Source organism: Rhopalosiphum padi, chromosome 1 (assembly GCF_020882245.1).
Source record: "Rhopalosiphum padi isolate XX-2018 chromosome 1, ASM2088224v1, whole genome shotgun sequence".
NCBI lineage: Eukaryota > Metazoa > Arthropoda > Insecta > Hemiptera > Aphididae > Rhopalosiphum > Rhopalosiphum padi.
In genome coordinates, this window is record NC_083597.1 from 57,079,606 (window position 1) to 57,094,013 (window position 14,408).

At 32.2% G+C, this 14,408-nt stretch overlaps 1 protein-coding gene across 1 annotated transcript in view; it reads right to left on the minus strand.

The window, feature by feature from the left end:
- Nucleotides 1-1,523: 1,523 nt before the first annotated feature.
- LOC132917481 (zinc finger MYM-type protein 1) overlaps nucleotides 1,524-14,408 on the minus strand; it is a 67,496-nt gene continuing 54,611 nt past the window's right edge. Inside the window, exons 3-5 of the mRNA XM_060978240.1 lie at nucleotides 10,223-10,331; nucleotides 4,116-4,499; nucleotides 1,524-3,433 (exon numbers count right to left, since the gene is read on the minus strand). Coding sequence (XP_060834223.1) covers nucleotides 2,729-3,433; nucleotides 4,116-4,499; nucleotides 10,223-10,331 — 1,198 coding nt within the window. The 3' untranslated portion in view covers nucleotides 1,524-2,728. The remainder of the gene's footprint in view (nucleotides 3,434-4,115; nucleotides 4,500-10,222; nucleotides 10,332-14,408) is intronic.

Consider the following 14,408-nt stretch of genomic DNA (forward strand, 5'->3'; position numbering starts at 1 on the left):
GTGAATAAGAACGAATAATAATAATAATGATAAAAAAAACTCACCAAACTATTTACCCTTGAGGGTCTTTTCGAAACAAACGCGTGGCCTACCTGCCAACATAATACACTTGTGCATCGGATGCTTACTGCTTGGGTCCCCCAAAAAGGGTAAATAATTTACCAGGCAATAAATTCAAAAGCTATAGCAGGACGCGAATCAGAAATAATACAATATCAATTATCGTAATTGATTGTGTTTCAAAAGTCGATAATCATAGTTATAGATCGTAGGGACATAAAATGTTTAAGTACAGTATTTTTTAAAAACAAATAGAAAATTAGAAAAAATTAATTATTAGATGTTATTTAAAACATATATTTTATATAGTAACTTACATAACAAACTTTTGTGACTACTTATTGTTTAAATATAATATTATTATGATTGCTATTGTAATATTATATTTATGTTTTGATATTTAAAAAATAGATTTAAGAATTTAACCTACACCTGTCTTTAATTATTACGTATTTACTAAAAATCAACATAATATTAAAACTTTGCATACTTTTTATGACTAATATTTATTATGTTTATCGTGGTTATCTGTGCGTGTTCTTATGTAAAATCATAGCAATTGAAAATTTATAGTAAATACACTTCCGTTTGCTATATCACATTTCTATTACCGTTGTTGGAAAATAATTTAAAATATATATATATATATGATACGTTTAGACTCAAATGACCTTTTCTGAATCTTTTTTATTCGGAAGCAATCCGTCTCCTAACCGTATTTTAGGACGCGAGTAGTATGCGCCCTACGCAGTGTACCTACCTATATTACAAGTACATGTACCTACCTGCGCGTATTATGTATTCGGCTGCGATCGAGCCGTCGCGGTCGTCTCCCGCATACAGTAGTTAGTATAATATTGTTCAGCCGCCGCAGAAGTGGGTACGTTTAACATTCGCGGGACACGGTCGTGCTTTCGCCGCTGTACGGTAATTAACAGACCTTGCAATGGTCAACACTTTGCATAAACCTCTCGCAGTTAATTAACGGTCACCGCTGTGTATTATCATAATATCGTATCGGAATTCAGCTCGCAGAGCTTGCCCCTTATAAACAGATTAAAATATATTAGTAAGTTTTGGTTCCAGACGTTCCACAAACACACTGTACTCGTTCGACCGAGTGGTTATGAACAAAAATCAGACATGTTTTCATTATTGTTGTTGTTGTTATTATATTGATATAATTAGGTATATTATTATATTATTGCTCTACGGGCATGACAGAGTACCTACATTTTAAATATTTACAATCGTCTTGAACTTGTTATAATAATATAACAATAATAAGAGGTAGTAATAATAATAATGATAATAATAATAATAATACATATATTTAATATACCGGTTGAATCACAAAGATTTACCATATTTTAATTTAAAATTGTCAAATATTCGTAGTGGTATATTTTATATGTACATACTTCGTTAATTCATTATTATATTATAATGATGTGTTTTTTTTTGTATATATTGTTTATGTTACTATAATATAAATTAAACAATTACATGGATTCAATATGTATATATATAAATAATATATGAATAACTGAAAGTGAAGATCATGACATAACATTTTTTTAATATATATACATAATAATAAATAACAATATAATACTATTGATTATATATAAATGTAATAATGCTATAATTTTAGTTGTATGCTAAAATGATAATAATATACTATTATAACGATTAAGGACGCATAATAGATTACGAAAATTAGAGTATAATTAGTAATATGTTTTTATATCTTTATCGTCGTTTTAGTTCCTACTCATTAAATGAAATAAACACAAAAAAGAATTTTTTTTTATAACATTTTTTCAGTAAAAAATAATGTAATGATACTACTTAATAAATAATAACGGTTTAACACTTTTCGCGGAAAATGATAATAATACGATATCTATTCTTAATATTAACTTTACCTTTTGACCTGTAATGAGAAAAATAATTAAAAACAGAAGTAAAATACAATCTATTTAATTATAATTTGTAGACTTCAAATATTTAACTTTTCTTAGAAAGTATATTATTGGCTTACACGATGTTTAATTAAAACATAATGAGTAATATTTTCATAATCAAAAATATATTTTAGTTTGAATTAATTTGAAAAACATGAAAATAATAATGTTTAAATTATAACTGAAAAAAATGTTGAAGACGTAACTACAATTTACTTAGCATCAAAGTCTGTAAGTTATGTTTAGATTTGTAGAAAACAATTTTCTTTGAGGATATGTAAACTGATATGTGACGAAAATACATTTGTCCTAAACATTCAATCAAATAAACACGTAATTTATTGCAATATATCATTATTATTTACACGCTGAAATATGATAATAGTATTGACGAGGAAAAGAAACATTACCTACCTATAAAATAAATGTATCAATTAGAGTTCTCTCGAAATCACTCTTACGCCCGACAGCGTAAAACGCTATAACTCCTGAGAATTGCCTGATAATTAAATATATAGTATTATATTTTTAAAAAAATGTTGGCTTAAGCTGTTCCTATACAATGATACATCTATGTTATAACAATATTTATAATAGTATATATTATTATATAAATAAAATATTTCAATAGTATTCGATGGACAGTTTATAACTATAATTGGTGGTGATGGTTTTGGACGGTCCCCCCACATGCAAAAGAATCACACTGCTATGTCGTGCAAAAACAAACCGGTCGACGCGAAGACCACTGCTACAACCAGGACCGTAGTCGTGGTAACGCCGGCATTGGTCCTTGGAGGGGCAGCTACCGATGTTTGCAAGCATTTATCAATGACTGCGGAATCGACGACGGCGATGGGCTGTCCGTTGAGCTCCAGTGGCGAAATGCAATAGTTCTTGCCGGTGAAAAGATCTCGGGACGTGTTGCCGAACGGGCGGCCGTCCAGGAACCGGAATAGGTGACAGTCGCACGGGAAGTGGTTGCCGACCAAGGTGAATCCGTCGGAAGAGGCGGAAGCAAGGCCTACGAACGTGCCCCGTCGTGGGCTGTCTAACACGTGATTGCCGTTGAACCGGAAGTGTCGGATGTGATTTTCCCGTGTCACGGTCAGGCTCTGCATCGCATCGATCTTGTTGTTCAACAGGTTGAGACTGCCAACGTGCGCCAGGCCCGCGAACGCGTCCGCCCGGATTACGCCCAAGTCCGAGTCTTGGATGGACAACACATGCACATGGCTGAGACCGCGAAACGTGAACGACTTCAGTGACGACAAGTCCATGAACGACAGCTTCAGCAGGCCCACCGAGTCCAGCCCATTGAACGAATCGGGCTGCAGTTGTTGGATGCCCGACGGTAGGATAAGATGTTCAACGTTTGTTAGACCGGAAAATGCATTAGCTGACACCTACATACAAGGTACAAAAAAAAACGGTACACACGTGACATTTTATACTATAGTAATTCATTGAAATCATGTTAAAATTGTTTTTATCTCATATGAACCTAATTCGGTTTTTTATTTAAATCCGATGAAAAAAATAGCATAATAATAGAATAAAATACGAGAAACCGGAAATGGACGTATGCACATATATAGTTTACCAGGAGACTAGGCAGTAGGCTTACTATACACAGCGTTCTTACATGAATTGCGAAATCCGATACATAAAAACGATTGTATAATAATAAAATACAGTAATTTAATTATAGTTATAATGCATACTTTTCTCTAGGGTATACGCGTAACGTAGTGGAGTATTTTTTATTTTCTTAGTATTGAATCAAGTTATAAAGGATTTGCGACAGTTTTATAATATGTAGTAGTTAGTTTCGAGGTTTTAAGACTAGAGTTGAATATTCAAACGATGAATTTTTTTTTATCAAATAGTTAAATTAATTTAAAATAATACGACAACACGTAAGACTGTCTGTCCGTTTACTATTATACCACTAAAAATCTTATTAGTAAAATCGCGTCTTTTATTTATTCAGTCCAAACTAAAATCGTATTGTATCATCGCATTTATATCTAAGTGCACGTCTGCAGCGTAAAATCATGAGGTCGCGTGACCGGTCTAAATTCTTACCGTGTGCAATGGATTGTTGTTGAGCAGTATGAGCCTGATGTTGGCGGTGCCGGCGAACGCAAACTCGTGTATGACTCTGATCTGATTGTACCCCAACAGAATGGCCGTCACGTTCTGGAGACCGGCGAGCGAGAACTTGTCGAGCGACTCGAGTGGCGTGTGCTGGATGGACAACTCCCGGAGCCGGCTGAGCCCGCGAAACGCGAACCGATCCAACCGACGTATGCCGTTGGTGTCCAACGTCAGCTTTCGCAGGTGCCGGAGACCGCTGAAAGCATCGGTGGGCAAGTACGTCAGGTTATTTTTGGTCATCGACAGATGTTCGACGGTCTTGGGTAGGTCGCGTAGCGGCACGAACGTCAGGTGTCCGGAGTTGCAGAGGATCTGAAACGGAACAGCGCACGTGTTGACAATAATAATATATTGTGCCATTAACAAATTATTTTTAAACGTTCGTCAATGGTGTTGGCTCTTTGCGAACACGAACTAAATTCACGACGTTCGTATTGTATTTGAGTAGATCCGAGTACCCTTAACACTAGCCCATTACTCCAGCAGCAGAACAAATTTGCATAACATAGGCTAACCTTTTTAAATATCATATAAATTTAATGTTATTCCAATTGAAAAATAAAACGTAAATATTATTATTATTCTATACACGGATAATTAATAAAATTAAAAATTTACACGCATATAGAAATATATTTCCTTCTTAAACTCTGCAAGACTATAGTTTTTATACCATTATGTTGCCCAATCACAACTCTATAGTAAATCGCTATTACTATTATTATTATAATTTGTATTCTATTTATTTTTTAAATTTACGTCAATCGGCTTTTACAATGATAATAACATACGTAAACGTAATAACATTATTCAACAATAATAATAGCACCACAGATATGTAATAAAGTAAACATATTAGGACGACATAACAGTGATAACAATAAGATAATAAGCCTATAGATATGTACGAATTATTCATATAGTATACGAGTCGTAGACGCGCATCATTCTAGGGAGAGGGGCGCTGACGGAAAAGTTAGACCGGCTTGTCAATTTATAAAAAGTGCCCTGAAATCGAGTGTTGCTATGAACGCGGATGCTGAGTCTCTTTAACGAGTGAGGGGGGAGGGTCTATCTGCCCATTTAATAATCCTAAAATAAAACGGTAACAACGGTCTGACGTCTAGACGATAATGATTCGAGACTGAAAACTTCATTTATAGACTAATAAACATGGTGATGTGGATGAACTATGTTTAAACTGTATACAGCTTAATTATTTTAATAGGTTATCCTTTACGCCGCTTGTAGTATATTAATTATCTAATTGAACTAATTAGATGTCTTAATATTTGTAAATTTTCTATCTGTGAATTATAATACAACGTTGATATTAAATTATATTCCCGTCCCTTAATAGAGAACGAGATGCTTAATAGGTATATTATTAAAATTTTACACTCATTTCTACGGGTTAATAAAATTAAAACTAAATTCAACTATGTTTTGAATCATTAAAATAAATCATCTAAAACGATAAATTATTCAAATAAAACCATAAATCAAACCTCCATAATATCGTCTGAGCCCGGAATGTTATCGCACCGTCTGATCCCTCTTACGAGTCTAATAATCAATTTATTATGAGATCATTATAGTTTGACTTGAGTGGTCGAACAAATTTATAATTATATTTAATTTCATAAGTATGTAAATCGTATAATTATACTTTCTTATTGTTGTGTCATGAAGAATTTGTTCAAATTTTAGGTAACCACTATTTCTGGTCAGAAGATTGCATGCCGACTTATGTTTATAAGCATACCTACCTATTTGTGTTGCCTGCTGATCTTTTAGTACATATTATATTAGTAATATACTTGTATTGTACCGATGGCCAGAAAAGCCATATTATCGTTATTATTACAGTTGAAAATGATTAACGATTTTATTGTTATTGCCAAGCAACTAGTCTACGGTTTTTAGTAAATCTAAATTCTAATTACATTCATCTGTGAATTATTTATTACTATAATATATACAGCAATAAATACTATTGTTCCTATTTTTAATAGACTACAATATTACTCACAAATACATGCATTACGCATACCTACATATTAGGCGTACCTACATAAATACTCGTCATATCACATTCATACTCAATTTAGCCTCAATTTAGCTCAATTTAGTAACTCATCAATATTCTAAAACGTTTGCCCGGCAATTCCGACCATCATTCCCGCTGCTGATCGAGCTATACTTACACACGCAGATAGAACGCGGCATTGCGGTCCCAATGTCGCGTTCACTATTTAATTTTTACAGTCTACCACCCGTTAGTTGTACACGCGTACAACATACCCATCACTTAACTATGAAGACTAGTTCACGTCTACATAATATAAACATATAGACCAGAGGGTCGAATTACGAAATTAGTCGGTGTAGTTGTCACAAGTCGCGTACCGTTGCCGTTCAGAGGCGGTGGTTTTGAAAGTATTATATTTAATGTTGTAAGACAAATATACATCCGCTCGTCGACCTAACGCAACCATCCCTCAGGCGATTGCAATGATTCGTTCTATTGATGACTTAATGGTTTTCAACTACGGTTAAAGAACAAACAACTGAAAATATTATTATCAACGGTTACCTTATTGAAATAAAAACGATGCGATCAATAAATGTTATTAAGCGCGTTACACTAAAATAATGTGTATAATTAATGAAAGTATAATATTATTATACATAATGTGTTAATGAAATGATCGATTTAAGATGAGGTTATATAATTATATAAAACAATAAAACGCATAAAACAATTATACTATACTAGTATATACTACAGAATTCCAAATACGCAAATGTATATCTCACACGATCAAATTTACGAAATCTACCGCATTTACTACTTAGGTTATATCAATAATTTGTCTCTGTCCCGAAATAATATCATATAGAAATATAAGGTATAACAAAACTAATCACCTTGTATAGGTAATATATTGATTTTTCCATCAATTGTATCTTATTTATGATTATAATTACTATATAAGTCAATGCGGCGAAGTGAAAGACTTACGAACTCTGTTCATTTTCAGGATCTGCTGCTCAAACAGTTCGTGTCCTAGCGGATATACAGTAAAACCTCGCTAAGACGTATTATAAATTTATAATATTCGAAATGTTGGTAATCTCGACGCGATTACATGGTATTATATTATAATATCACAATTGCGTATTACATTAGTTTATTGGGATTTGGAAATAAAAATTTTTTTTGCTATTATATAATTCTGTTCATAAATTGAATTTTGAATTCTCGTTTATAACTTTTCATAGTTATATGTTCATGTACATAATAAAATGATCATTTAATTTCATTAAAATCATACATTTACGCGTGCATTTTGGTTAGTAAAAAGTTTATATTTAAACATAAATAAATTACTGTTGATAATATTTTCCTCGATACACAGCTAATATGAATATTATATTATTTAAATCAGTTTATAATATTATACAATTTGAATATTTAATTTTATTATTTCAGTTTTTTCGTAGCAAACTTTTATTATGTCAAAATATAATTATCGCCAGTATAATCTCTATTGATTCGTTAACCACTCACTATCGTCGTATTAAAATAATATTGTTGATTTTCACAATAAATTATCTCTAAATCGAAACGTATAGAACGGGAGCGTATATTATCAGGTGGTTTATACACGCGCCTAGTCATCAACTCACATCCTCTGGAACACTACCTACGCGTGGCACGTGCCAATGTGCATCGAACGTTATTATATCTGTAACTGTGTGCATAGTATTTATGTAAACCACTCAATCGGCAGTTGCAGTGAACGAGTTTTGCGGACAAATTGATAACGAGTTAATAGTTAATATGAGGCTGAGTTGTGTGTCTGTGTGTGAGTGTGTGTGTGTGTGTGTGTGTATTTATTTAGGACATGATAAGTGTTGCCAAAGGTGTATTCTTATTGTAATGTATTAAAAATGGAAACTATTGTGAAACCGCTCTATAACAATATAGTAATAAGTAATAATGAAATGTATTACGGAATCATATGACAAAGTCGACACGCAGTATTTTGACCAAAAACGGTAGTTGCACTCAATCTAAATAAATTCTTCACATAACACAAACACAACAAAGTGGATATAATTATGCATTGTTCGACCACTCAAGTCAGACTTAAGGTATAATAATAAACCGACTATTCGACTAGTAAGAGTAGATGGATTATTCGAGCTACGGTTAATTAAGTAACAGGTATAGAGCTGCAATTGAATCTGCTACGCCACGCACAAATATTTATTGTATTTATTAATTAACAAATTGCATAAATTATAACGGAACTAATAGGATCGCATTCTCGATCAAATGATGGCTATAGATTATAACATCGATTTTATATTACCTACTCATATAATATTGAAATATTTACAAATATTAGAATTAATTACAACTGTGTGTGTTTAGTACGTATTGGTTTTTTTGAGTGAATTAATACAGATCGCTACAATTCCATTTTCCACTCGTTTGTGTCACAACAATAGTGGTAGATAATATCATAATACAAACAACGTATTTATAATAATAATAATATATTATATAATTGTGATTAGGCATAGATATCGGCCTCAAAAACTACACGCTTACAAAGATCGCAAAAGCATTTCGTATAATATATTTGGTACATTTAAACCACATATTAAAATTTTAAAATTATACTTGAAGTCACTCACTTATTAATTAAACTTACAGACTATTTTTTAAACAGAATAAGACTAAGAACTAATTTAGTTTGGTTCATTTAACTAACTCGTTCATTTGCTCAAATTATTGGTAGGTACTCTGAATTCTGATCAACAATCCTGATAACTATTTGAAAATAATTTTAAAAAAATGTCTTTATATATTTCCGAAAATTAGAAAACATAGTAGAAATTGCAACGTTTAACATTTTTGCGCAACTAAAAGGTGAACTCATAGTTATTTTAATTTAATCGACCCATATTATTTTTACCGTGACAACTACCGATGACCGATATGAACAATAAATTCAAGCAAGATAATCCAAGAAACAAATATGATGTTTTATCATATATTGCAAAGTACTACAAAATGGAAATTTGGCACAGCACGTATAAATTAGCTGTAATATTTATGATTTTGTACCTTTTACCAAAAAACGTATTACTTACAAAAAAACTATATCTGTAAGACCAATACAATGCATATGAGATCAGCCTTAAAATAAATTATTGACTTACATAACTTTGGTGTTAAAAATAAAAGTTTTTACTGCGATCTAATTACTAAATGAAATATTTAACTTATATATTACGATATTAATTATAACTGTATAATAAACATGATGAACTTTATTTTAATCTCCAACACTCGTTTCTCGGTTGATTTGTTTTTTGGAAAAAATATTAAACACCATGTGTACATTAAAAATCTGTGTATCTGTGTATATAATATATATATATATATATATGTATACATTATCTGCACTATTTATATTCGTGTCGTCAACCGAATCATATTCTACACGTATACAAAAAAAAATCGACGAGATAACTTTTTTCGTAAATAAAATATAATCGAATATAGGTTTTCTAGAAACGTAAGGGACCCTTTTTGTATTTCAACGCGAAAAAAAAAATCACCAATACCACACTATACAAAAACCTTTGTGAATTAAAAAAAATAAAATAAAATAAAAAACGGGAAAACGGGAAAACCTATTGCCCCGCCTGACATGTTCCGCGTAAAGCAGCTGCTGTAATTGATTCGGTAAGCACGGGGGGACGTGTAATATAATAGCACGATATTTATGCGCAACGGGAGCGAAATATACAATAGTGAATTTTAATATATCAGCGGTGTCCAGTTCAGTAGTTGGAATAAATCCAAATTTTAAACGAGAGATTATACAATAATAATAGCGGTATACAATATTATGGTACAACACGTTCCTCGCGACCGACGAGTTTCCGTTAAATATAATATTGTATTATAATAATAATAATAATAATAATAATATATTGTAGTCGTTATTTACTTGTGTGTGCGATAAACAGATGCAGTCCGAAGGGCACGACCACGAACGCACCGAGTCGGCAGTTATCATTAAAATCAGCGTCATCAAAGCACGCATGCCGTTCATTTGTCTGAAAAACAAAAAAGTTTTGGAAGATGAAAATAAAAGTTTACAAAATGCGATTCAAATTCATTCGCGGCGCGGTGGCATATTCTATTCCCGCAAGACTCGCGTACGCCCGCAGAGCACACCGATGTGACTCGTTCACACCGTATACAGTAATATTGTGTGTGTGTGTGTGTGTGTGTTTTCTCTTTCTTTTTAAAATGCTAAGTTTTTAGGTTATTGCGGCCAAGCGAAAAGGCTTTCGGACGACTTGTTAAATATGTATACATAGGGTTGTGAAGTATAAATATAATGTAGTGGTAGAAAGAGTTTGCGATGTAGTTAACACGGCGTTGACAAAATAAAATATAAAAATAAAAAGAGCGCATTCGGTCCAACACTGACAATCCCGGAGAGCATCGCAGTTTGACGAGATGAAATGCAAAACTTTTTCACATCTTGCGCGTATATACACACCGTACACCACGAACATACCGAGTTGACAGGCCGCATATGAATAAAATTACACAGTATATTTTGCCTATTGCTCATACGGATATTGTATATATTGTATGGGTGTATTATATATTACAGTACGACAGTTGCCAACTACGACACCATGTCATATACAGAGTGATGTCAAACACGCTCGTGTACCATCATAGGTACATTTGTATCATTATTGGTTATAAAATATATAATATATTGTATTAAATTCTGATTTTTTGGTTTTTAATGAATTGAAGTCGTTTCGTGTGGCAATACAAACCATTTTTTTTTTTCAAAATATTTGAGAGCTTCCCTGTTTTACTATGCATTGTTAATCGGACGATGTTTTTAAATATTTTGATCGATTTCTTGAAATTGAACAAGTAGTTATACTGAGCTATTATACTTTATGTAATAAGGATAACAGTAAGTAATAATAATAGATTTGGAATACCGTAATAATATACTGGGACAACGATTATAGCACTAAATATTGCATCTATTTAGTATTTTATAAGTATATCCTGCATATATTACAAATCGTTTAATCAAATGACACTCCTTCAAATGCATAAAAAAAAAAAATCTCAAGTATTAAAACTATTAGATTTTACTGAAAAATTGGAAAAACAGAAATGTCTATAGATTTTTAATGAGTAGTGTAAAATGCAATCCGTGTTTTCCGTTTTAATCGTCTTATTCCCACGGCGCCATTTGCCAATATATTAATATAATACAACCTATTTTTTTGTGAGGACTGCACATTTCTTTCTTTTTATAAATAAAAAAATAACCGTGAGCGTGCTCAGCGAATCGCTCGGTATACGTCACCCACCTACAAATATTAAGTACAATAAACGCATTATACGCATCAGGTACTCGACTTGCCCTACACTCTCCTTGCCCGCGCGTTGCGGAGTGGTCGGGGGCTATTTGCAAGCTCGTGAGTATATTATGAAAAGATCCGATACACACTTTAACACACATTCACAGACAATGGTCCATCGAAAACAATAAATAATGTCATCGTGCTCGGAAGTACGCGTCACTCCATCCACGCGGCTCCGTTCCGATACCGTCCCCTTCGGCGTTTTTCTAGACGATCATTATAATATAATATACGCATACGCGCGCATCCCATTATAACATAAAAATATATTTAATAACATATACGGGGTGATTCTTTTTACCGTAAACCTGTGGACGACGATTTTTTGGATAATGACGTTTTCAAAACGTTCTTCTACTCTCTCAAACGATAGACGTTTTACATCAATTATACGTACGACAATAAAATATCGTCTACGATGTTTCGATTTCAAACAACGTTTTTCCGAGATATTTCTCGGTTTACGGTAAAACAACCGTTCCATAATATATTATGATATTATTATTATTGTAGACGCACCGAAATCGTGGAATGCGGGGACAGAGCGCACACTGCGTACTCCGGCGCCGCGAGTGAGGGATACTTGTCAGATCTACACGGGGGTGTACTCGAAAACCCACTCTTTATAAAACTCGCGTAAGGCGAAAGCCGCCCCTGAGGTCTATTGTACATATATTATTATGAATATTGTATTAAAATACATAGACGTTGGAGATATTTTTTCCCTCCTATTATTACACTTAATGGTATTGCGTAAAGTCATTTTAGCGATTTTTTAAATCTTATCCGATTACCGTAGCAAAAACTATACGTACTTGCTACTGTGTTAACCGTGGAATATGAATAACCCGTTTGTAAAATGCCAATCGATAAACGATTTACACATCTATTGAATATTACTCGATTATATAATATTATGACGTGACAGCATAAACCTTGACTGGCTGTTTTTACATGAAACGTTTAATGAAAAATAATAAAAACATTTAACTTTGTTTATTTTCAAAAATATTCAATTATAAAAATGTCTATATTGACTTTGATGATTTCAACTCATTGGTCCCGAAATGCATAGTCCCTCATCCTTTTTATGGTTTTTAAGCTTTTGATTTAAACGTTTTTAAAAACACACACAAAACTTAATATCGTCGTATGTCCTTTATTTACTCGGTATAATTGCAAATCGCGGCAAAAGGTAAGAGTTTAAATATTTCACCGAAAAAGTTCAGTTCTCGTAAAATTATAATCATAACTCGTGTGTCTCATTACAAAAACGATTGATACGCCTCCGTGTTCAATACACTTTAATTATTGTACGTTATTGTACATTTTGTATTACAGCTGATCGAAAGCGATGAATCAAAAAAAAAAAAATAATTTCTCTAATATTTTGTTTGATGTTCGTCTCTCGTGGGCTATGTTAATTTCGTATTCATATCTTCAGTCAATGGCAGAATGAGGGAGGGGGTGAAGCCGGGGATTGATTCCCGGGCGTAATTTTTTTGTGAACCTTTATTTAATGTTTGATGTTAGAATTTATTTCACATAATTTGTTTAAGATTTTGTGATGAACACGTTTATAGGAATAAAAAAAAATAAGACCATACCGTACGGCGTACGTCGTCGATTGTCAGACGACAGTGCATATTACATAGAGACAGTCTAATAATACAAACTAGAAAGAACGTATATTATGAATAATAAATATATAAATATAGTAAAAAATATATTTTGTAATCGATTATAGTGCAAAATTAATGTCATTTATACTACTTAAACTTCGTACTTATGTCGTTATCATGACTCATGACAAAATAAATTATTATTTTATTTTGACACGGTCGTTGTATTACGTTGTCATTTTTTTGTAATAAAATTCGGGATTCGCCATTTTGGTCATCGATCTAGACATCATTCTAGTTAACGGCAAGATTATGATTAGATTCGTTTAAGTATACGTATACCGGTATATACTATAATAATTAAGATTCTGAGTGAAACTAGGCATGTATTGATGCTCAGTGGCATAAATACCGGGTAGACAAGGTGGGCGACCGCCATGGGCCCACAACTGACGAGGGGCCCTAATCTAAACAATAATACTCTATAATTTATATTAAATTCCAAATTTCATAATAGAATAAAAATATAAAAATAATATTATTTTTATATACATTTTTTTAAGTGCGTATACTGTACAACTATTGTGCATTTTTAAATATCAGATTTCTATATAAACATTTTTTTTTTTAATAAAAAGGTTCTTTCATTTAATTAAATACGTTTGTTATTCCTAATTTTAATAGTTAGCAAATAGCTAATTAAAAATCAAAATAACTTTTATTTAGTTCAATTATTGTAGCATAAGTAGGTAATACGATTCTATGAGTAAGAACTAGCTTGATATTTTTAACTTTGTCAGTTAACATTATTATGTGTTTAAAAGTCAATAAGTATCTAGTACTTTTGTAATTTGAATTCCAATTATTAAAAAACAATTGTAAGGAAAGATATTTCAGTCTTGGTCTATGTTTGAGCGTAATTTTAATATTTTCCCCGGACGTAAAAAATCTCTAAGTTCCGCCTCTGTCCAATGTAAACTATCGTTTATCGTTTACTTCTATGATAAATATCGTACCTCGATCGATATGTATTCGTTATTAATTTCATCATTTGCCAGCTTTCTCACCGAATAATAATAACAATAAATATTAATGAGGTTTA